The 24,336-nt window shown below is 36.1% G+C and overlaps 1 protein-coding gene across 2 annotated transcripts; it reads left to right on the top strand.

Moving 5' to 3' along the window:
* The first annotated feature begins 20 nt into the window (after positions 1-20).
* LOC118244744 (protein FRA10AC1) lies at positions 21-23,726 on the top strand. Of its 2 annotated transcripts, none has more exons than XM_035539922.1 (14): positions 21-185; positions 3,138-3,214; positions 5,619-5,711; positions 5,794-5,839; positions 6,829-6,905; positions 7,560-7,643; positions 8,137-8,221; positions 14,596-14,641; positions 18,067-18,180; positions 18,955-18,997; positions 20,202-20,326; positions 20,952-20,990; positions 22,394-22,478; positions 22,934-23,726. In XM_035539922.1, the coding sequence occupies exons 1-14, from the start codon at positions 153-155 to the stop codon at positions 22,974-22,976; spliced, it is 990 nt and encodes a 329-aa protein (XP_035395815.1). In that variant the 5' UTR covers positions 21-152; the 3' UTR covers positions 22,977-23,726. The 2 variants fall into 2 exon arrangements, with proteins under 2 accessions (XP_035395815.1, XP_035395805.1); XM_035539912.2 differs by having other exon boundaries at positions 54-185; positions 22,391-22,478.
* The last annotated feature ends 610 nt before the right edge of the window (positions 23,727-24,336 follow it).

Here is a 24,336-nt window from a genome sequence, read left to right as displayed (position 1 = left end):
TCCGCCGGCCCCACGAGCCCCTCGGCGCCCCTCCGCCGAGCGCAGGCAGCTCCCGGCGCGGCCCCGCTCCGCCTCTGGCCCCGGTTTCCGGGAGGGGCCCGCGGCCCGGCCCTCGTCCGCGGCCCCGGCCGGCCGCCGCCGCCGCCGCCGCCATGGTGCCCCAGCAGCTGCGCCTCGGCGCCGCCGTGAGTGGGGCCGCGGAGGGAGGGAGGGACGCGGGGAGGGGGCGGGCGGCGGCGCCGCGGGGAAGGCCCGGGGTAGGGGCAGGCGGCGGGCAGGCCGCGGGCCGCAGGGCGGCGGGGGCTGTGCCCTTGCGGGGCCCGCGGCCTGCTGGGCGGCTGTGGGAGGGGAAGGGAAGGGAAGGGAAGGGAAGGGAAGGGAAGGGAAGCTTTTAGGGCGTGAAAGTGGCTTTGGAAGTTGCCTACGACCAACCCAGGCCTTCCCTCAGTGTCATTTTTCACGGCGGAACCCCACAAACCTCTGAGCCCCACTGCCGTAGCCTGCTTGCTGTTATTTACCTTTTACTTTTTTTTTTCTTTTTTTTTTTCTTTTTTTTTTTTTAGTTTGAGAGTTTTAATACAATCCTTTGCAAAGAGGCTGTACTTTGTGGCTTTTCTCTTTGTTAGGAGCGTTCACCATGCAGTATGTGCAAACACATTTCATAATCGTTTTTTTGTGAAGCTAATTGAACGTCCTGTCATTTTTTTTCCACCCAAGTGGAGGTTGCAAAGTCCCAGCAAAGCCTGGAAGATGACAGGAAGGTGCAGGAGCACTTAGCACTGAGGCATTCGGATCCTTGTCTGTTGCGCTCAGTTTCCTGTCAGTTTCCAGCCTTCAGCTCCTTGCAGCTCTCTCCTGGATCCTGGGCTCCCTTTAGGCATTCCCAGAGCAGTTTGTGTGTGCCAAAACGAGCAGTGGGGCCTGCCTGGGGCTGGGCACAGACAGGAGCACAGCCCTGTGAGCTGGGCAGGTAGAGGGAAGGCTGAGTGATGCCTGCGACAGGAGCTGTGCGATGAAGGGCCACGACTTGGGATTTTGTGTGTAGGACTGTGTTGCCTTTTTTTTTTTTTTTTTTTTTTTTTTTACATTTTCAGTTCAGGTGTAAGTCAGGAGTCAATATGAACAGTTCTAGATGTGCCCATTTCACTAGTGTGCCTTTACCTCAGTGAAAAGGGTTAAAAGAGGGTTAAAGGGTTTGCACCCTTTTCTGGATGCCAATGCCTCCTGCAAATGCAGTGCTGTGGAGTCCACAGTACCATGTGTTGACATCAACAGTTGACATTGCCTGTGTGCCGTCAGTCACGAGCAGTGTTAGTAAATTTACTGTGTGTAAATTGCTAGTTTATAGGAGCTCTAATTTAGTTGGTGCTTTGCAATAAGTGAATCCAAGATGTTGGGATTACTTAACTGTCAGTGATTTAAGTGTATCCCAAAGTACACTTGTTTTAGTACTTGTTTTACTTTTGTGGTTTCAGTTTGTAGTGGTGTTTGGAAAAAAAAAAAGTCCAACATTGGTGCAGAAGATAAAATACTCAAATAAGTTATGTAATTTTCAGATTCACGCTTTGATAAAATGTTTGGTAGTTACTTATTTACTAAAGGCATACTTAGGTTTTGAAAAAAAAAAATACGAAAGCAACCATGATTTGAGAAGGTTTATCAAATAGTGAAAGTAGTTACTTTAAATTTTCTTGACAGTTTTGCATGACCATACTTACATATGCATCTTTTAAAGTCTCTTAGTTTGGACACAAAGCTTTGTTATCTGCCTGTCTTTTACTACAGTTAAATATGAAATAAATTTTATGTATTCTGGATTGGGTTTGTTTGTTTGTTTGTGGGGTAGGGGAGAAATCAGTCTTGAAATTTCATGTTAAGCAGGTGTATGTTTACACTCTCCTTCCAAAACAGAAATATTCATGAGATTCTTTGTTGAAGTCCATTTTTATGTCTTACCTAAAAGCCAGGTCATCTTGGTACCGTCCTGAGGCATGCAGGGCAGGCAGTAATTGTTCAGTCTGGGTCTCCATGAGTGCCTTCAGTGCTGCTGGAGCTGCTGATGCATGAACACAGCTTTGGTGCAGTACTTGTCTGTGCACACAAGGACTGGTATACACACCACAGTACTGGTGCCGTACTGTGCCTTCAGAGAAGGATTGGTCTGAAAGTATCGGGACATCAGTCAGGGGTGGTTGGTTTTCTTCACCCTGAATTTATCTTTGAACTTTTTATGAGATCATTTGTTGTAACTTGGATGAGTGGTTTGATCTGGCTCATGTGTAGTGTTCGAACACTTTGCAGCTGGACAGCTAGAAGGAAGATATGAGATGATGAGTGAGAGAGAGGAGGTGGGATCGACTGAAGCCAATGCTTCCACTGACAGAACTGCATATGTAACTGTATGCTGAAAAATGGAGGTGACAGATTTGGGCTTTAGCTAGTGCTTGTTCATTTTGATGGCATTAAGATATGGGATTATTATTATTGTTTAATAACATAATAAGTAATAATGGTCCAAAAATGTGTGGGAAAAAATATTTAATTTCATGGTATGAATGTTGTGCCGATTAAACTGTATGTTTTTGTAGGCATCTTATTTTGTATTTACATAATCATTTCAATCAGCTTTCCAGATATTTATATAAGATCTAACAATCTCAAATGTTGTACCACAGCCCAAGAAAAATTTTTGCTCATCCTTGTTCATTATTTTTAATGTAGGCACGTCATTTTCTGTCCTCGAGCCTTCTGAAAGAGTAGCTCTTGGGGAAAATACTCACCTTTTCTGTATAAGAGAGATTGTTTGAAAGTAAAGACCAAAAGTGTTTTAGCATCTTTTTTATCTGCATCTGTTGAGATTAAGTATGGGAACACCTGTATATAAATTATTTATATAGCGATTTTTGACAGGTTGACAGTGTCTGTGAGAAACCATACTTTTTGTCCTATGTTATTTAGAAAATTTTCTGCTTTGTATGTTGCATATGATTTGGTTTAAACGTATGTGAGAATTTGCACTTGATTGTGTGCTCAGTGTCTTTTATTTATTCATGATGCACAGTACTGATTTCTAGTTATGCCGTATCCGTATTATTCTAGCAGCTATATTGACTGCATTGTCATTTATTTATGTCCAGGCGCGTGGCCATGGCGGCTATGATTCAGATTTCAGTGATGAGGAGAATGGAGAGAAGTCTGTGCAAAAGACTAAAAGGTAATGTAGTACAGAATTAATACTTTACATTGTGTGTTGTGTACTGTAATGGTCTATTACTGTGTAGAAAATTATGCTGTGGTATGTAAAGTCTGGTGTCAAACTGATTTTTGAAAAATCAACCTCAGATTCCAGCATTTCCTCACACCAAGCTTGCCAAAGCATGTTGTCTCCCAGGGACAACTGATTAAAATCTGTTCTGCCATGTCCATCTGGTGTCTATGTGCCTCTCGGTTCTTGGAGCAGTGTGTTTCATTTTCCTGAGCATTAGCATGAACTGCTGGAGTTTGGCTGCACCCTTCACTTCACTGTGATCCATCAGGAAACGTGAAACTGCTAGGAGAGCAAGGCAAGAGAGGCCAAGTAGCAGCAGGCTTTGTAGATATAAAACACCTGCTTGGAGGAAGTGAAGAACTGCTGCTACTTGTTTATTATTTTGCTTTTTTTCATTGGGATAGTTAATTTTCTTCATATGGTGCTGTGTGTTGGATATAGTGCTTAGAAATTAGTGCTGAAAACACGTTTTAGTTGTTGCAGAGCAGTGCTTGCACACAGAGGCAGGGTCTTTTCTGCTTCTCATGCTGCCCTACCAGTGAGGAGGCTGGGGGTGCACCAGCAGCTGGGAAGGGATGCAGCCAGGACAGCTTACCCCAGCTGACCAAAGGGATGTCCCATATCATATGATGTCAGGCTCAGCTATAAAAGTTGGGTGGAAGAAGGAAGAAGGGAGGATGTTTGGCGATATGACACGTGTCTTCCCAAGTAACCATTATGCCTGCTGGAGCTCTGCTTTCCTGGAAGTGGCTAAACATCTGCCTGCTGATGGGAAGCAGTGAATGAATTCCTTACTTTGCTTTGCTTGCATACTCACCTTTTGCTTCACTTACTAAGCTGTCTTTATCTCAACTCATGAGTTTTCTCACTTTTATCTTTCCTGTTCTCTCCCCCATCCCACTGGGCAGGAAGTGAGGAAGTGGCTGTGTGGTACTTAGCTGCCTACCAAGTTTAAACCACTACAGTCGTTTAATTTATGAAGAGACCTGGGAATTGCATTGGTGAATTAATTGGTACTCAATCCTTGAAATGTAACTACATATCTCTTATTTGAGACCATTTTGCCAATTCTTCCATTGGTTTGCAGAATTAGTGAACTTGAATTTTGTAGTCTGATCTTATTATATCATTAGGATTTTTTTAATTTATGTATTTATTTTGCTTTGGCACCATAATCCTTGGACACTTTCTGCACCGTACTAAACATTTTGCCTACATTATACATACATTTCTCATACCTTTTCCTGCCTCTTCCTTGCTTTGTTATTAGACTTTATTTAAGAAGGCTGTCTGGAAACTTTCCTAGGACTCTTGCATATTTTCCTTTGTAATGAAATTGAAGGAATGGTTTTCTAGTGTTTACATTCTGGGAAAAAGTCAGTGTTTTAATCATTGGAATAATAGAAGGCATTTATTTTATAAATATGGCTGTTCTCCAGTAAAAACAGTGACTAGTTTTGTTCAGTTTTGATTTTCTTTAAAAGGCCATTACACATTACGCCATTCTGCTTCCTAGGTGGAACTAGCCATCAGGAGCCTTTCAAAAATATCATTGCTACCCTTGTTCTGGCACACTGCTGCTGATTCCCAGTAGGACTCTAATGTGGGTTCACTGCATATGTGTATATCTTTTTCTTACTCTATGATGATATTATTTTCACTTTAAGGAAAATAGTAGTCTTAAGCTTTTTCTGTATTGCTGTTTTATGGAATCTCCTTATGGGAATTTTGTGCCTACAGATCCTTTTGAGCAAATGATATGCTTAGTTTCTAGAGTCCTGTATCCCATAGCTTGAAATATAAATTCCCTGGCCAACTGGCTACAGGTTTCTGACTTCCTTTCTTTCTGCCAGCTGGTAATTATGGAAAAATCTTTTCTTCACCTCTACTGAGGAATGAAACTAACTAACTAAATATACCTTTTACTAAGCTGAAGTGTATCACTTTATATTTAACTTTTATTACTTTGTTAAATTTGAATGTATTTTTAGCTGGCCACTGACATGTATGGTTCACAAGACAGTACTTAAATAAGTTTTAAATTACCATGCTTGCACTAAGAGAGGCAGAACTGTTTAATGAGGTGTTGAGACATTAGCATGAAAGGATGGGATAGTGTTATTAACAGTCTCTCTTATTCAGTGAACATATTGTCCTTCCTTTTTCTACTGGGCTGTGAAGCCTAGATCTATAAAGGGCTTGAAATGTAGAGTTAAATAGACAGAAACCGTAGAAACTAGCATAGCAGGTTTTGTTACTGGAGTTAGTGCAAAGTTTGGATATGGAAATGCTATTGCTTATGGAAAGTTTTTGACTAACATTTCTCCCTTTTTTTCTCCCTTATCCATAGCACAAAGGAAGAGAGCCTTCTGGTAAAGCCATTCCAAAAAGCAAAAGAAGGCAATGTGGCTCACAGACAATTTGCAGCTGAAGAATGGGATAGGTATCTTTAATCTGATGCTCCTGTGAGGCTTTTTTCCTTAATGTAAAGGTAACTTTCACTCAAACGTATTTGTTATTAACAGGGAAGAAGCAAGAAAAAGAAGATTTCACTTGATAGCAATGGATGCTGTATCCTTCTATTTAATTTTTCTTCAAGTTTGACAGTGGGGCAGAGGTTATCTGTTTTGCTGAAATACTTGGATATCTTGGTTATTGCAGCAGTTGACAGTGCAGCATCAGACACTGAGTAGTTCTTCAAATTAGGTTCTTTTTGTAAACCATCTCATGCTTGTAAAGGAGACATGTTAATCAGTCCCCCTGATGTTGTGGACACTCGTTATTCACAGAGAAGCCCTGATTTTCTAGAGTAACTGCAAAACTCATTGTGTAGAGACTCATACATTTCTGCTAGTGTTTTTGAGTGGTGCCTATTTAAGACCTTTACTGTCCCGTAATTTTAACTCAGTGACTCAAATACTAATACAAGATTGTATGTTGTATTTAATGCGTTTAATTGTGCCAGTTAAACCTTCTGTGTTTGCTTCACAAATGCCCATTCTGAACACAGTACTCGAGGTGCGGCCACACCAGAGCAGAGTACAGGGGAGCAATCACCTCCCTGGTCCTGCTGGCTGCCCATCGACCCAGCCTGTCCAGGTCTCTCTGCAGGGCCTTCCTACCCTCTGTCAGAGAGACGCTTACCCCAACTTGTCATCTGCAAACTTACTGAGGATGCAAATATTTATATTATGTGTTTTAAACCAAAACAGTAGTACTAAGAAGCTGTGTTCCGAATTACAGCTGAAGATTTAAACTAGCTTCTATATATATGCTTGTAGAGCATTTTTGGAGAAGAAAGACGATTTTATAAACTTCTGGCAGCTGGTTGAGGTTTTAAAGATGAAATTGCCTTGAAGTTCAATATTTGGAAGGTAGCTTCTATAAGAGGTTATTAGGTAAAAGTTGCTAATTAATTCCTTCCTTTCTGGAAATTACCAAAAAGTTTTTGAGAAAAAAAATCTTTCTGCTAAGTATATAAAACATTTTTATTATTATTTTTGTTTTAAACAGTAAAATAATTTAAATACTGAAACAGAATCCTTAATTGCTTTATTCAGTATGAAAGACATAAAAAGTTTGTGAATGACTACATTTTATACTATGGTGGCAAAAAGGAGGATTTCCGACGTTCTGGGTAAGAACGGTTAGCAGTCATTCCCCTGATGTCTTCAGAACCTCCTTGTTACACAAAGCTGTTAAACTGTATCTTAGGGGGAAGAGAGGGATGTGTGTGTGTATCAAGCTACTAATTATTTTGGTCACAAGTAGTAACGATAGTCATTGCAAATATCTGGAGCACAGACTTGCCTTGTTTCATTTTCCATTGTTTTTATAAAAGAACTTACCATGAGCTGAATTAATTCCTGTTTTGTTATATAAAAGGAAAGATGACAGGTGAGCATTAATTGAAGGTGTGTTGAGAAAAATCTGGCAGTACCTTCAAAGTATCAGTCTGGAACATTTTTCACATCTTCAAAGTTGCTATCCATTGTCCAGAATAATGATATCCTTCTTTAGAGCTATCCATAACTGTCTTCAAAAAAAAGAATTTTCAGACGGAATGATGTCATCCACAGTTTCAGTGACCATTTACTACTGTGGATTTTTCATTTGGGAAATGGTATACCAGGGAGTAATACATTTTTTAATAGTTTTATTCCATAGTAATTCCTTTATACAGTGAGGTAGAGATAAAAACGATGAATACTGATGTTTACCAAATTACTATGTGACTGACTTTTCATGTTAACATTATATCGTACTAAAATAAAATTGCGTTCTTTTACAGAGCAAATGACAAGACGGATCTTGATATTATAAGAGAAAACCATAGATTCCTGTGGAATGAAGATGATGAAGCAGATATGAATTGGTACCTGGAACTATTATATAAAACATAGTATTTTTAGATCACTTTGTACTAAATTTGTGGTATCCCCTATTTATTAAGAATTACTGTTCATACTTAGTGATCATTCTTTGATCTTTAATGCATTTAGAAATGAAAGACCTTTAAGAGGTTTAGTAATATGACTTAGTGGCAAAATGAATTGGTGACAGAAAGAAGGAAAAAGTATTTGTGCATTCTCTGAGATGACCGTTCTGAAAATCCTGAAGGAACCCTTTCTTAAATAAAAAAAAAAAACACTTTAATTTGTGATTTTGTAGATATATTTTAGATGCATTTTCCTGCTTTTGTGGAAATTGCCTCTTATCTCAAAGAGTGTATTTCTGTTGCATTTCTAGCTCTACAACTTATGTTCTTCAGATGAAACAAAACGTCTTTGTCTGGTTAATGTCATTAAAATGTAAAATAAATAGTATTATGTTCTATATTTAATAAAAATAATACATTTTTTTTACAGGGAGAAGAGACTTGCAAAGAAGTATTATGATAAATTATTCAAAGAATACTGTATAGCAGATCTCAGTAGATATAAAGAGAATAAGGTACGTTTCATTATTGTAAATCATCTTGGTTTTAAAGTATGCCTTTTTTTTTCTTACAACACTGTATATGTTGTGAAACCAGATTGTTAGTACCCCTTCCCTAGAAAGAGAGTTGAGAGAAACTGTCAGGTTATTTAATAAGCAGCAGCAGTTTTGAATCCAAGCATTGTCACTGCCCCAAAAATGTGCTTCTGTGGGAATAGAAGCATTTGTCTCAGATGGGGTTTTATGAAGAGGTACATTGTGTGTAAGAAAGGCACAAAATGCAGAGGGGCTGGGGAGAGAAGGCTAGAGGGGTTTGTCTAGAGAAAAGCATTTGATGAAGCCTAAAAAAAAACTTGGGAATGTTACTGTTTAAAAAAAAAAAGTCTAAAAAGAGATAGTTTTGTACTTGAAGGGTGGCTGAAACGATTTTGGATATGCTTGTTCTAAAGCAGTATCTGTCGCTGGTTCTTCTTTTCTGTTTATGGAAACAAGATTTGTATTTTTCTTGTAAATAAATAAAATTTCTTAAGAGAACCAAACAAATTCCAAGACCAGTTTTCCTTCTTAGCCAAAACCGTCTGTGTTGTTTCCAAGTTTTTGACTAACCTTTTAGTCAAAAAGAGTATGTGAATTTTGTATTGTAATTTTGCAAAGTTTTGCTGAGCTCAAATGCCTATTAGTGTTGTTAGCACATAGTAACAACCCAGCCCTGCGAACAGTGTCTATATAAAGTTCTATGAGACTATTTATAGTATTGAAAATTACACTCACTGGTAAATATTTGCAAGGACTGGGCTTAAACTCTAGTATTAGGCAGAAAAGAGGACAGCCTTCTAAAGATGATTAAACAGAAAAATACAAAATTAAATTATTTTATTTTCCTACAGTTTCATATCCCTCTATATCCTGTCCCCACCCCCGCCCCAACCTGAGTTTCCCTTGAGCATGCTTACAGATTTCATTTCTTTCCTTACTGTGCCAAGTTTCCATATGCTTGCTGTCTTTTGTGGGAAACTGTTTTGCCCCAGTTTCCTATTTTTGTGTGTGTGTTGTGTGAACAGTATTCCCTTGTCAGACTTCAAATGTGACTGTCCTAACTTTGAGGTCACTCTGAATTCCTGTTTATGCTAGTAAGTCATTACCTATATTTTTGGAACTGCCATTTCAGCATAAGTGATACATCAGGTAATTTGTTCTCTTTATTAGGTTATGCTTTCTATCCTCAGATATGTTCTGACTATGCAAGAGTCCTTTCTCCAGTTCATTCTTGATTATTGATTTATCCATGCCCATGCTTGGTACAGAAGGATGCCAAAAGCAAGTTTTTTTCTTGGGAGTCAGAAATAGGCTGCTGATCAGTTCCCGTTCACACCAATGGAATGCAGCCTGTGCTTTCGGGTTTTTTCTGCCTTGATTCTTTTTCTGTTTCCCAGAAACTGGAGGCAGTTATCTTTAGCCCCTCATGCCTTCTGTTCTGCAGTGTTGGTGCTATGAGAGGTGTAGGGTGGATGGCAAGCTTCTAAGCTGGTCAATCTTTTGTTTTATAGTTGATGATGCTTCTTTATATGCTGTTAGGTGGCGCTAAACTTGGCAATGAGTTTTTGTGTGTGTCTGTTTTTATCTATCTATCTATAAAAAGCTTTTATCAAAAAACATAGTTTGAGACTTGCCCATACATAGTCATCTGTCTTTTCACACGTATAATTGTTTTTCTACGAGACAAAATCTTCTAGCCAGCTAATTCTTCTACAGACCTACGCATAGAGATTGTAGTTAAGATCTCATTTAGAACATTTCTTCTGAGAAAATGAACTCAGTTTTCCTAAATAGTGGATAATGGTAAGTATCATTTTCGTGGGAAGCACCCTGCTGAGGTCTGAAAAATCAGCAGACCATCTTACCAATGACAAGAAGCTCAAAAAGCAAACAATAAGAAGCCTCATATCTCTTGTGTACAGCTTCATTAAGTTGATATTCTTTGTTAAAGGAATTGCTGGGCCCAACAGCATGCAAGGGGCAAGGCTGCTGCAGCTCCCTGCACCCAGTTCCAACCAGTAATGAGGCTGAAAATGTATTCCTCGTAGGCACCCACACAGAGCACATGTACACCCATGTAAGTGTATAATAATCATAGTTATTATTATTATGTACATACAATGTACATACAGGATCACCCACACAGATTGCAGACATGAGCACAGAGCACTCACACAAAGACAGTACCCATGGCATCATCCTGCTCCTTACCTTTCTGTTACTCTGCACTTTTTCTTCCCCAAAGCTCTCAGAGTCCCTCTCTGCCTTTGGTTCATTCCCTAAATGTCCTGTAATAAATCCTGTGCAGTCCCAGAAAGCTTTTCCCTTGTGTGCCATGTTGTGTCTCACCCCTCCATATGAAAGGTGATCCAGAGAGCTGTTCCTGATGGGCCATTATGATGGGTTTCACACCTGGACAATGGGGCTAATGGTTCTGCCTGGACAGCCATGGCAGTTCATTCCTCTGGAGTTGGTACCTTGGGTTCCTAACCCATGTTGTGCTTCTGTACCCCTCTGGGGTTGTGGAGGTGCACCTTTGATGGCCTGCTGGCTCCTGTGACGGGCCTTGAAGCAGCAGGGGGCAGGGTATTATTTGAATTCTTTTTACTGCCACTGTCTCTCTGTGCTTCTTTGGGGGGTGTAGATGAGCTTTTATCAAATTTAGTTAGCTTTTCTCAAATTAGTTCTTCCTAAAATTACACACCTGCAGTCAATAATAGAAGTTCATAGCCAGTTTTTAGTAACCTAAACATGGAGAAAAAGAGAAAGACCAAAGCTTATGTTCAATGAGGAAGAAGCCCATTCCTCCTCATCTGCATCTTACCTCGTTACCATGAAGGTGCACTGAATAAGGAAACATCTCTGGCAGAGTGACAACTGAACACCAAGGTCTTTTTTTAATGGTGCAACTCTCACAGTTTGCTGCATCAACAATGAACTTTGCATTGCACACAGAGGATTACATTATTTTTTTTCTTTGCATGTCATCATTTCCTTTGCTTTTAATTTTACTGAGCAATGCCAAGGTGGTCTTCTGGTATGAGGCTGCTTGTAGACATTGGATAAGTGTGCTTTGACAACTTTTGCCTATGGTGTGTCTGCTACTCGTTACATTTCCCTAGATCAGAGTTACTTGAGGTCAAGGTTGTCTTTGTACCTCTGTGCATCTTGTCTGCAAGCTTTGAGGCTGATAAATGACCATCTGTGTATTGTCAGATATTTTAGCTCTATTGTCAATTTTGCTGTGCAGTAAGGGAGAGTGCGAGAGTGCTCTGCATATAAGTTTTACTTTGTTAGGCTTTAGACTAGAAATGTTCTGTTTTCTTAGCCTTTGTATTTTTCCAGAAGGATTCTTATTTGCTGTCTCTGCTTTGTTTTGTAGCTCAACAGATTGGAAATGTCTGCCATTTGCTAAAAAATGAAATCCATCTGACACCTGGTCATTAAACAGAATATTTTATTCTTTTGCTGTGTTTTCTTTTTTTTTTTTCCCAGACCTTTTTCAGATTTCTAGGCCAACTTGTCTTCCACTTGGTAATGTTAATATGCTCACTTTTGTCAGTATAGAAGGTTTTTCTGTGAAAAGAAAAATATTTAAAATATCTGTGGTATTTTTCCACAGTTTTGTTTAAATTTATACCTTTCTTCTTTTCTGAAAGATGTCACTGTGGACATGTTAGTTGTTGCTGCAGCTAATAAATATTATGAAAGCAGTCTGTATTCAATTGAGAATTTTACTCTTTATGGATATTAAAAGATCTTTCACATTTTTTTAAACTATCATTTCTTCATAAGTTAGCCATTTGATAGTCCCATAAAAAACATTTTGGAGTTTCTCGACTGAGTCTTGGTCTACCTTGAAGGTAGAGAAATAGCTCATTTAGAATCTTCCTGAACTGATTTAACGAGGAAGGTGAGACAGAATAACTGCTTCTGCTTTCCTTCGTTTTGCAGGCTGACTATTGATGAACCTACCCTAATTTTTAATTTTTCTATGTAGTTTAATCTGTTCCTGGTATTTTGGTTTAGTTAGAGGACTTAAGTTGTTGCTTCATTTTTATTTTATTGGTTTCTTCTTAGCCTTTTTTGCTCTCCGTCATTTTCCATTAGTTGGTGGAATAGTGATGGGCAAAAATTGAATTGCAGATAAGGACAGGTTTCATCCAAGCAGTAAACTGGGCTTCTGGTTGGTGGTTCTGGCTGCCTATTTTCTTATTATTGTGGTCTCTTTTTTTCTTGATACTGTTGCAGAAATACTCTGTGAAGGATATTTTTTTTATTACTGATATTTTATTCATTACTATTTACTATTTACTATTACTATTTACTATTTACTTTATATTATTACTATTACTATACTAGGATATTTTATTTATTATTGATTTATATCATAACAGGTCATGTTTGGACTGAGAGAAAATGCATAAAAGTACTGAAGTAGCAAAAGTGTGCATGGATAACTTGATGGCTGGGGAAGTGGCAGAGGGACTATAAAAAAGCATTTCACTCATTATAGCCTGCAGCACACACATGCAAAATTGATGCCAAAATACTGTTGACATTTAATCTTAAACTTGCAATATTTTTCAGTTGTATTACAAGCTTTTCAGAATTGGAATACCCTTTAAAACAGGAATAGAAAAACACTGTAGATCAACTGTTGATTTCCATTACTGGTTCTGTATTTACAAATACGCTTTACATTCTGTTTTCATTAAACTCCTCAGCAGAGTTCTTGTTTGTGGTTTTTTTTCACTATTAATTTTTTTTGACTCAAGTATAAGTGGTTTAACTGGTACTTTAGACCACATTGCAGATGGTACAAGCACCACCTGATCCAACCTTAGCTAATTATCTGATAGCAGAAACCTGATCTTCTGTGTTTTTTTGTTTTGTTTTGTTTTGCTTGTTTGTTTTTACAAAAGCGAAACCAGTATATATGAAAACTTTGTTTATATTATAAAACAAATTCAAAAATTAGTGGATTGATTTCAAGAGTCAAATATTGGTGTTCAAATTTTTAGTTTTCTTAGACATCTCTACATAATATATTGACTTGAGAAAAATCAGTACAGACAAAACATTTGGGTACTGATGCTTTTCTGCTCGATTTTTCAGCTTTGGTTATTAAGGTGCAAAGTATTTATGAGTCTGTGGCATGTTCTTAAGAGCCAGAACATTTGCTACTCCATTTTTTCCAATGTTCTTTGAACGACATATTATTTCTCATGAAAACTCCCTACTGATGCCCTTCAGATAAGGAATTATTATGGTTTATTTAAAAAAAAAAAGGCAATAAAGACTACACGGATTAAAAGATACCTAGGCTCTGTGCAGTGTTTAAAATAAGAAAAAAAAAGAAAAAAAAAACCTTTAAACCAATCCAATATATTACAGAATGCATGTCACTGCATCTTGGAAAATGCACATTTGTGTGGGTTCAGTCTTTGGGTGCCTCAAGGGCAGCTTTGTATTCCAAAGGATGCTTTGGAACACAGGTGCCAGAGATGGGCTTTACAGCCATTTGTCCCCTACCTCTCTAATTTTGGAAACCTTATCCCTCCTTCTCCCCTCATCGTGCCCACCCTCACCCCCCTAACTTTTAACATGAAGTTCAGCATTTTCTGTGCTTTGCTTACAGAGAAAGAATTTTATTTTATCTTCTTATTGTCACATGTTCATGGATTTTAAATGAAAATACAAAATAGCCCTTTTTGGAGAAGTTGTATACCACTGAGGTTTAAAATAAAATAGTTTTGAGGTTTTGAAAATAAAATAGTTTTTCCTAGCTGTTCTCAGACCTTTCCGTCTTTGATCTTTTCACTAGACTACTTGGCATTTTGAGACGATGAAGCAGATTCTACTGGAAAACAAAAACAATAGCTGGGTTATCTTCAGGTGAAGTTTCTAGGGAATGTAAAGGGAAATATAACTTAGCTGTTCCTTTTGTCATAGAATTTAGGGTGTGAGAGGTGATCCATTGGTTTGTGGTCATATGCCTTTTCAGTATTCCAGTGGTCTTCTCAGTTTTTAGCGTGGACAAAATCACAATGAAGTATTTAATAAAGCCAGTCTGTCCCAATTTCCCATTTGTTCTTCTGCCTGGTATGAAACATTTTAAAAAGTTATTCGCTATCAAACACAGCATCTACTAGAATTTGAATTGCATGAGTAAGTTGGGATACTTCTGGTAAGCAGAAGGAGAGAGATACTTTTAATTAACAGATAAAGAAATTAAATTTTAGTAACCAGAATTTAATGAATGAAACGCAGGACATCAGTCACTGAAAATAGGCTTTATATTACTGAATACATTGACTGTTCAAAACTGATTTTGGTTCTTATCATAACAGTTTGGATTTAGATGGAGACACGAGAAAGAAGTAATTTCAGGAAAAGGTAATAATGCTCTCTTTCATTTTATATTGCATTTCACCTTGCCTTTTGCTTCTCTTGTTTCTTTTCAACATAATTTTTTTTGATAGTATTTGACAATTTATGCTGATAAGTGTATCAGATGGTGATAGACAATAAATTGATGTAACTGTTTACTTCACTGTTTTATTCCACATAGCTCTAGTGTGCATGCTAATCTGCATAGATTTTTTTTTTCTATAGAATCGTAAAGGTTGGACAAGACCTCCAAGATCATCTGGTCCAACCATCCCCCTGCCACCAATATTACCATATCCCAAAGTACCACGTCCAACCTTTCCTTAAACACCCCCAGGGACAGTGACTCCATCACCTCCCTGGGCAACCCATTCCAATGCCTAACCACCCTGAGAAGAAATTTCTCCCAGTTTCCAACCTGACTGAACCTTCCCTGGCGCTACTTGAGGCCATTCCCTCCTATCGCTACTTATCTGCAAGGAGAAGCTGACCACTAGGTCCCCACCACTTCCTTTCAGGTAGCTATAGAGAGCAATAAGGTCTCCCCTGAGCCTGCTTTTCTCCAGCCTAAATTAAGAGAACATGTAATTTACTTTCACAAGGTCAAATTTGTAATGGACACCAACATAATGCATTTGGTAAAGTGGAATGTCATGGATATATTTTTCAGCTGCTTCTCTCCAGTAGTTCTACATTAACTTAATAGTCTTTGATACCTTTAATTGAAGTCTCTGAATTCTTTTCTCAAAAGATAATTTTTTTAGCAGTTTTTCCAATGTTGTTTTGGAACATGTTAACTTCTTAATTAAAGTACTACACACGACATCTGTTTCAGGCTAACCTGGTTTTGAAACCATCAGTGAGAATGGTTGTCATCTCTTCCTATTCTGTCTGTAAATCAGTAACTTATTCTAGCTGATTCTGTACGTGGGTTGATAGCGTTGTATTACTGGAACTTGCACAGTGGTCCTCATTTCATTGCCTACGGGCATGGAGTGTTCAAGTAACTGAACAAGCAAGTAAATTATGTGAACATATTGCTGTTCCTGGGGTAGAATGCTCGTACACCTGTGCAGTTTTCAGGAGTCATGCATGCACATGCAAGATAATTGAGTGGAGTGATACTGTTGATCAGAAAAGATCTGTAAACAGTTCTATTTATTATTATGCGTTACAAGAAGTTAGAAATACAATGCTGTTGTGTTTTTTGTTGTGTTTTTTTTTTACATCATGTTTCTAAAGGTAGTTGTAGTCATATGTTGCTTTCAGCACTACAGATTATGTTAACAGGTACCTAAATTTGATACAGTTGTATGTCTTATTGAATGAACACTTTTAAAAGATAACAAAAGTTAAATGAGAAATTCATAATTTATGAATTATTTTGACTTCATGAGGGAGAAAAGAATTTAAAGATGCATTGTACTTTTAATACCTGATACACTATATTTTAAAATGCAGGAGAAAGTGCAGAATTACATGTTTTAAGCTTTCTAATGAAAAGTATAAAGCTTGTAGAACAATTGGAACGTAAGAATTGAGAAATGGTATCTCTCACCACTGAGGGGCGCAAGAATCCACTGTTACCTAGCCTATGAGATGCTCTGGCAAAGTGTAGTTTGAAGTGGTTATTTAAGAAAGACATGACTAATGTCTTTCTTTTGCTATTTTCTAATACAAGTCAGTAATATAAATTACTTTAATTAAAGTGTAATAAAGCATTAATACCTACCTTAACCTGGTCAGCTATGTATGAATGAATTATGATTCATATTTTAAAAAGGAGAGTATGTGCTTAATTTAGCTGTGACAGTAATAGTGGTGCTGAGAACCGCCGCTGGTGGATTGAGTTATGGTTTGGGGTATGTTAAGAAGGGAACATAGAGATGGGTTATTCACATTTGGTTGCTTTGTTTTACATGCCTTTCTTTGTAAGGTCATGGGGAAGGAGAGTTAGGATGAGTAAAAGAGGATTGTAACGATCTCTTACTTCTTTGAAAAAAATATTTGTAATGCTTTTATGACATTCTACAGTGATAAATACTACTGAAAAAAACTTCATGAACAGTAGAATTATATATTCAAGTCAGGGCTTGAGCATGTGTTTTAGGCATTGCAGTGTGAAAGAAGAGGTTGAGAAAAGCCTGGCCATTTGTATACATATATGGTACGGACTAAGGATCTTCTAGGAAAAAAAAACAAAAACAAAAACAAAAACCACCATCATTTAAAATATTTAGATCGTCATAAATATATGTAAATGTATAAGGTCACAGAATTATGGTGACCTACACAGTAAAGTCCTGGCTTACCTAGCAGTTCATTCCTTGCCTGAGCAATCTGAAGATACTGATTTTTTTTCAGAGGACAAGGGGAAAAAACAAACAAACAAACAAACAAAAAATAAAATAGACTTTGATTAAGTTCCCAAAAGTCTTAAATAGTATAAATTTTTCCATGTTGACTTTCATTTTTTTTATAATTGGTATAAATTATTCCTGATGATATAGGTTCCTGATAACCACACCTTTCATGGGGTCAAACATTTTGAAAATATATGAATTCAAAATTTTTTATAATGGCAGAATATAATTGCAGAACTGAAGTATCTGAGGACACTTCCAATCCATTAGTTAGCAGCTTAAACAGAATGTTCTGAGGTTAATCGTTCACAAACAGTCCTGCTTGTGAGCCTATTAATATAGATCCTTACCGCCAGCTCTGCATACAAATTAGTCCTCTGCAAAGTGAATATGTGTGTCTTTATTACTGCAATATTGGGAACCCAGTGATGTAAACAACATTGATTACATGTATGTTGTTTTAAAATTAGTGTTGTATTTAATATAATAAGCCCAAGGAAACATTTAAAGCTGCTGCATGCTTTCTCACTGAATTAAATTTATTTTTTAAAGTATTGTTTTCCTTAAAGGAAAGTGTTTATGGAAAGTCACTAAAATGCAAATTGTATGTCTAGTATATCAAGTAAATTTGTAAGGTAATAAGAATATGGACATCTTAGTTTTGTTTATTCATTGTACATTGGATAGATTATGTCATTAAGGATGTACGGCTGAATTGCACCTGCTGATCCATCATGCTCTGATAAGTAAGTTATCATTTAGGGCATAGTATATATCCTAGTTCAGGATTAGGCTTTTTTTCCCCCCCCCCTATGATCTTCCTTCCTCTATGCAATGTAAAAGGAAGTTTAAGTTGTTCTTTCTTTGCAAATATGCAATATGAGACAAGTATGATTGTTTTGTCATTATTAGTTATTGTTTTCTTAATCTAGGTTTTATTTTTAGTTTTGGGCTTTTTATCTTTGAAAGAAAACAAAAGCAAAAACTGAGCAAAACTGGAAATAACAACCCCAAGCCTATGCATGTTAATCACTGAACCATGGTTTGCTATTTCTGATGTCTTTAAAGGTCAGTTTTCTTGTGGAAATAAGCACTGTGATGAGGAAGAAGGCCTGAAGAGCTGGGAGGTGAATTTTGGTTATGTTGAACACGGTGAAAAGAGGAATGCACTTGTGAAATTGAGTAAGTCAATCCTTCAAGGATATATAAACCTAAAAGAAGATGAGTATCCTACTCTTGAAAAGCTATAGAGTGAGGCCTAATGATAATGATACTAGTTCATGAAAAGTGGAAAATAAGCTGTAGAATAGGAAATAATTTTGTTTGATTAATTAAAGGTAGTAATGGTCTTGATTTGTTGAGAATGGCTACTATTGTTATGTATGACAAAGCTGTTACAGGTTGAGCACTTCATCCTGTATAATTCATGATGTCATAAAATTAGAATAATTTATAAGCTATTTTCTATACAGGCATGTCTGGGTTTATTGGACAATACTGACTTGCAAGGAAAGTTCATAATTTTCATTGCTTCATTATGTGGCTTAGGAGTCTTTAGGGCTTTGGAACAGTCAAGTTTTTGCGCACCTTCAGCTCAGCTGAGGTTATTTTTACATCTTTTGTTTTCTTCCAAAAAGTCTAGCTTTAATTAACTTGCTTCCTTTTCTATTCTTGTCTCTTGAGTGGGGTTTTCTTATTCAGTACATTTTGCTATATTCAGCAGATAATTAAACTTAGCACAATTGACACAGTTTTTCTACGTAAAAGAAGCTAATAGTGTTTTTTCTTTTGTGCACAAAACACTCCAGGTGGCAACACTTGGTCTCTGGTGAAGATGTAAGAGACTTGTGGATCTTCAGTATAACTGTAGAACAATTTGATCTGTTTATTAATAAGTTTTTATTAGTTGTGCTTATCAAATACATGGCTATGGTGTTCTCATTCTCTCTTTTTCAGGACTATGTCCAGAATGTTCCTACAAACTAAACTTTCATCACCGGTAATGAAATATTTTGAAAGTATGGGGGCTGAGTTATTGATATGTTGCTAGTATGAATAACAGCAAATAAGGATAAAAGTTCAACTAGACAATTAAAAACTTAATTGACACTGAAGTAAATTCTGTTCTGGAGTTCTTATAAAGTCATTGGCTTCACATTGTTGAGACTTAGGTACTTTTGTGCTAATGAAAGTACAAAACTTCCCAAACTAGAAGAATCTTCCTTCCCCCAAAGTTTCCTTTTCTTAGTTTCAGCCCAATTGTTATTTTTCTCTTCAGAAAGTTTACGAAAAATACCATCCTTTTATTTTATCTTTTGCCATGTTTAAGAGTTGGAAAGCATTTCCTTTGTTAAAAAATAGGATTATTACGTGTGAGGCAAACAGTGCTTTGAAATTCTGAATTTAAGTATTTGCTCTTCTTTGAGAATCACTTCTAATAGCAGAAAAAACTAAAATACTCAATTTGGAACCTACAAAATATGTGCATTAACACTTGATTTGTTTTTGATTATCGTCTGTAATCTTTTTGAATTGCACAGCTTTTCCAGTTTTATGGTCTTCTGGATCTTGAAGTGGTCTCAGTTGTATGGCTTAATTGCTAAAGTGTCTAAAAAGCATGTGAAAGGAAAACCTTTGAGCTAGGAAAATACTGTTTCTGTTTTAAAGTAACACAGATGAAAGGTGTGTCTAGATGGATTTATACATAAAAGGTAGTTTATTTTAAAAGATAATTCATACTCAATTTCATTAAAGTGCTGTGTAGGCACATATTAAGAACGACAACTAACTGAGATTTGTTTGATTTGTCTTGTTTCTTTTTGGAACTAAAATTGTAAAACCACATGGATTCAAAAAAAGCACGGTCAAGCATATTTTCTCTTAGTTGGCTTCAGAGTAGTACATACTTAGAAATAATTTTCCTGACTGTTCTAGATTAAGAAGCAGGAAATAAATCCTTATATTCATACAGTAAGCCTACATAAGTCACATGGAAAATAAAATACATGGGTTGTTGGTCTGCAGCAGTTTCTTAGGCTTAAGATTCTTCTGCGTCAGCTGATTTTTTTTTTTGTTTTGTTTAACTAATGATAAGCTTCAGAAAAAAATGGCAACTGTTTGAGTGAATTAAATACCTAAGATTTACCCTTGCTTGAAGGGTATATATACCAAAGAAGATGTACCTTTTTTTTTTTTTTTTAAAGGAGGAAAGAAATCAAAGCAAGCAAGAAAAGAGGCACAGCTGCACTGAGCTCTAAAGAACCAAAAGTTAAGAAAACAAAATTATCTCGTTCAACAAAAAAGAAGTCAAAAAAAAAGACCCATAAAGGTACATTTAAATTTTAAACCTTCAATATTATTAAAAAAAAAAAGAGGAATGTTAATTTTACCATACCTATATAGGTATGTATATAGATATGCAAAATATGTAGATATGCAGTTGTTTCTAGACTGTAACATAGGTAGTCAAAAAAATAAATTTTTTAGGTTAAAGAGAAAGATTTATTTGAAAAAAAAAGATTCATTTCTTACATTATATAGAGAGGAAGAACCTTTTGAAAAATGTTTATTGCCACAAAAATTTGTTCAAGAATTGGATATTATATTAGATTGTACATTGTCCAAAAATCAGATATTGCATACCAGAGAGGGTTCTGAAGTACCTAATTCCTTGGGGAGTTGAAAGCATTTTGGAAATGTAAGATAACCTTTTTACACCACAGATCTTGGGATAACTTATTTGAGCTCAAACTGATGATCTTTGAACTTATGAAAAGAAATGCTTTGCTTCAGTGTTTGCTTTCTTTTTTTGAATGTAATTGAGTATGTATGCATGAGCACATGTTTATGTGTAATTTGTTGTAACAGAAGTATCCTTTGTAAACATTTTAAGATAACAGATAAAACCAAGATAAGCTTACTATTTTTTAAATTGTATTTGTGTTTCTTTCTAGATGAGGTTTCTTCAGAAGATTCAGATAATTCTGATAAAGGTAGAGTATTTCAATATCTTCTGCATCTTTATGTTTTTATAATAAGTTGTATTATTTCATATACATTTGTCGTTGGTATTAGTTGTATTCACTGGCAGTTCTAATATTTGATAAGATGGTAAGAAGGCTATGTTGAAAACAAGCAGAGATAGTAAGGTTCAACATAATTACTTATAATTATTGGAGAAAATATAACGAATTTTAGGAAGAAAATCTTTAAGGAAAGAAGAAAAGTGTGGTTGGATACACAATGAAAATAGTCCGAAAAATAAAGGGGTAGATTGTTCCAGAAAAGAGCAGACGGTGCAACAATACCCCAATTATTGTTAATAATTGCACGGGTCCAGGTATGTAAATATGTGCTGTGTAAATAAAGTACTTTTCTAATACAGTGAGTACTACAATTCCTTTCATCGAACAATAGAAATATGTACTGAATTCACAAAATTAATAGGAGAGCAGTGGGAGAAGACACCATGCCAAATAAATTCTAGGCTTTAACCAAAGTCTTCCAGCTATCACCATTAGTACCTCAGAGATCCATTGCAGATGGATGTGCTCAGAGTCTCAGTGACTCCTTAGGCAGTGGTTATCTTTGTATCTCAGTAATTCTAGTACCCTATTTCTTTTCTGGTGAAATAAGCCCCATCTTCTGGTCATACTAATTCATGCTGCAGAGTCTCAAGAAAGGACTGAATGTTTCTGTTTATTGCTGTGCTGTGCAATATACTTTGAGGAATGTCCTAGATAAGGAAGGATACAGGATAGAGATACAGGAAGACCCAAAGCAGTTTTCTGAAAACTTGGATCTTGCCCAAAGTCTCTCTGTGGAAAGCTTTATTGGAAGATTTTAGAATGGTGGTGGTTTTTTTTTGGTTTTGTTTTGTTTTGTTTTTTTTTGTAAGTCAAGACGTATTTCTGATAATGAGACAGGTTTCTTGTTTTTCACTCCTTCTGTATACTTATATGGAACAGTTATGTAATCTATATTTTCTGGCAATTTCACTGATACATTACCATTGATGTGTCATTCAAGTAGTAAAGTAATTCATTCATTTAATATCACAAATTATATTGTAATACAACTGTATTGTAATAAAGTGGTTGTTATTATAAAACTTTCATTTTACAAAGTACTATGCTGCTGTTTTATCAAGATCAGTGTTCTGACATGATTTTTACTATGTTTGGCCAAAATATCAATTACTGATACCTGAGTCTTCTTGGTGCTGTATTGAATAAGACTAGAAAATGTTTTAATTTTTACTTCATTCAAAGTAAAGCGTTTTTTTATTCTCAGGGTTAAAATTAAAAGTTTCCCTTACCTACTTACTTATTATAAATACGTAAATAAATAAATTCACTCAAAACTTATTACTTAAGCACTCTAAATTTTTTAGCAGATTCAGATAACAGTGATGTGCAAGATGGTCCTTCCGATGCTGATTTTTGGAAAGGTCCTCTGCAAGAAACAGATGAAAAATCACGGTTAGTTCATCACAGTTAACTTTTATCTGGTATTGTGACCATTTAGAACTGCAAAGGCAGAGACTGAGTGTTTTAATGACTCTGACATTTAAAGTTACGTCAAATCTCCTTCTATGTAGTGAATCTAGGAATGCTTTTTTATATAAGAGGACACATACACAGCACTGGAGGAGAAACCTTTGTCAAGCTGCTACATTACCACTGCTGTATTATCTGCTACTGTCCTGTTAACTATTTTAGAAGTAAATCTTGACAGTCAAATCACTGCTGTTGTACAGAAGAGGAAATGCGAAGGGTGTGGGAATGTATTGAATAAGTCAAAGTGATCTATACCGGGTACATAATTCAGACATATTCTAACCAGAAATCTGCTAAATGTTTTTCATACAAAGATTTATCTCCTAGATACAGATCAAAAGCAGAACTTTCTTTGACATATTTTTATTTTTCTACAGGGAAGAAGAGTTTGATGAATACTTTCAAGACTTGTTTCTCTGAGACTTGAAATTGATGTAGGTTGATTTTCTTCATGAATTGTCTAGATGAGCATCTGGAAATTGATTCACAATTAGGGACCATAAACCTCTTTCTGACAACATACCTTTTCCACGGTCACTCCATATGAACCGTCTGACTGGATTATCTTTGCAGAAGGCTTCAGGGCTAAAAGCTTTCTTTTTCTTGTGGTAAGCTGAATATTCATGAAATATGAGAAATATTTTTTCAGTTCATACCAAAAGATTTATGACACCCTATCGTAAAAATTGGAAGAAGGTAAACAAGCAAGAAAATAGTTTATTGACAGTATACCACAGAAGTAGGCTGTTCCTTTATTTTATCCCAAAATTCAGTTGCCAGATTTTTGTAAAGGGCATTTTAGAAGATTCTATTACTGGTTTAAAAACATACACTTTATTATATTCATGTTTGTAATTTATTAAACAAGAGTTAATAGCCTTGAAGTTATCAGTCACGTAGACTTCAATATTCAGATATTAGCCTGTGTAAGTATTTTTAAATGCCATTAGAGAAGTTCATTTTTGTCAACAGTGTATTTTACTTGAATTTAAGTAAATCATATCTGAAATGTCTCCCCTGCTCTTTAAAAAGTTTTCATTGTGACCTTGTTTTAAATTTTATTTATAATATGATGTGACTAGTAATTCCACTCCTTACTAAAAATCTGAATGGCTGTTGGAATCTTTGATTTAATAAAGTGTGTGGCTTGCCACTCAAGAGGTACACGTAGCTTGTATGTTATCTGTGGTTTCTGATCTCCTTAGCATTGATAGAATGTTAATCCTTCTTTAAAGTGTAATCCTGACTATACAAGTAAAGAATGCATAGTGCTTGAGAAACCTACTGGATTCATCTCTGTTTTCAAATTGAAACACAACTTTAAGCATTCTTCACTGCATATTTCCAAAGAAACAGTCTGCACATGAATAGTTATGGTGACCATTTTCTTTGCTGGATGAAAATTACTTTAGATAAAAAGGACAAACTCTTTTGAATTAAGCATTCATGTAATACAAGCTGAGGAAAGTTAATGTTATAGAAAATATATTTTTATAGTGCTTTCCACTGTAGATCTATTTGTAGAAAGTATTTATGGTAAGTATTTTGTGTGGAAAATGTAACAGAGATGGTTGCAGTGTATTTATGAACATATTACATGCACTCATATGAATGAGTAGTCAACTATTTACAAGTATTTCTTAACATAATTACATTTTAGACAGTTTTTACTTATATAATAGATGACAGTACAAGGACATATTTAGTGTGTCCTTGAATAACAAATAAAAAGTAGCCTTGCATGAAGGCTTCTTTAGGTAAGAAGATGGATTTAAAGGTT

Source organism: Cygnus atratus, chromosome 7 (genome assembly GCF_013377495.2).
Source record: "Cygnus atratus isolate AKBS03 ecotype Queensland, Australia chromosome 7, CAtr_DNAZoo_HiC_assembly, whole genome shotgun sequence".
Taxonomy (NCBI): Eukaryota; Metazoa; Chordata; class Aves; order Anseriformes; family Anatidae; genus Cygnus; species Cygnus atratus.
This window is presented reverse-complemented; position numbering and strand designations above follow the sequence as displayed.

Coding starts and splice junctions, on each gene's coding strand:
- LOC118244744 (XM_035539912.2), top strand. CDS start 153: ATGGTGCCCCAGCAGCTGCGCCTCGGCGCCGCC. Junction 14,642..18,066: donor AGAAGTAATTTCAGGAAAAG/GTAATAATGCTC, acceptor ATGTCTTTAAAG/GTCAGTTTTCTTGTGGAAAT. Junction 20,991..22,390: donor TTCAGATAATTCTGATAAAG/GTAGAGTATTTC, acceptor TAAATTTTTTAG/CAGATTCAGATAACAGTGAT.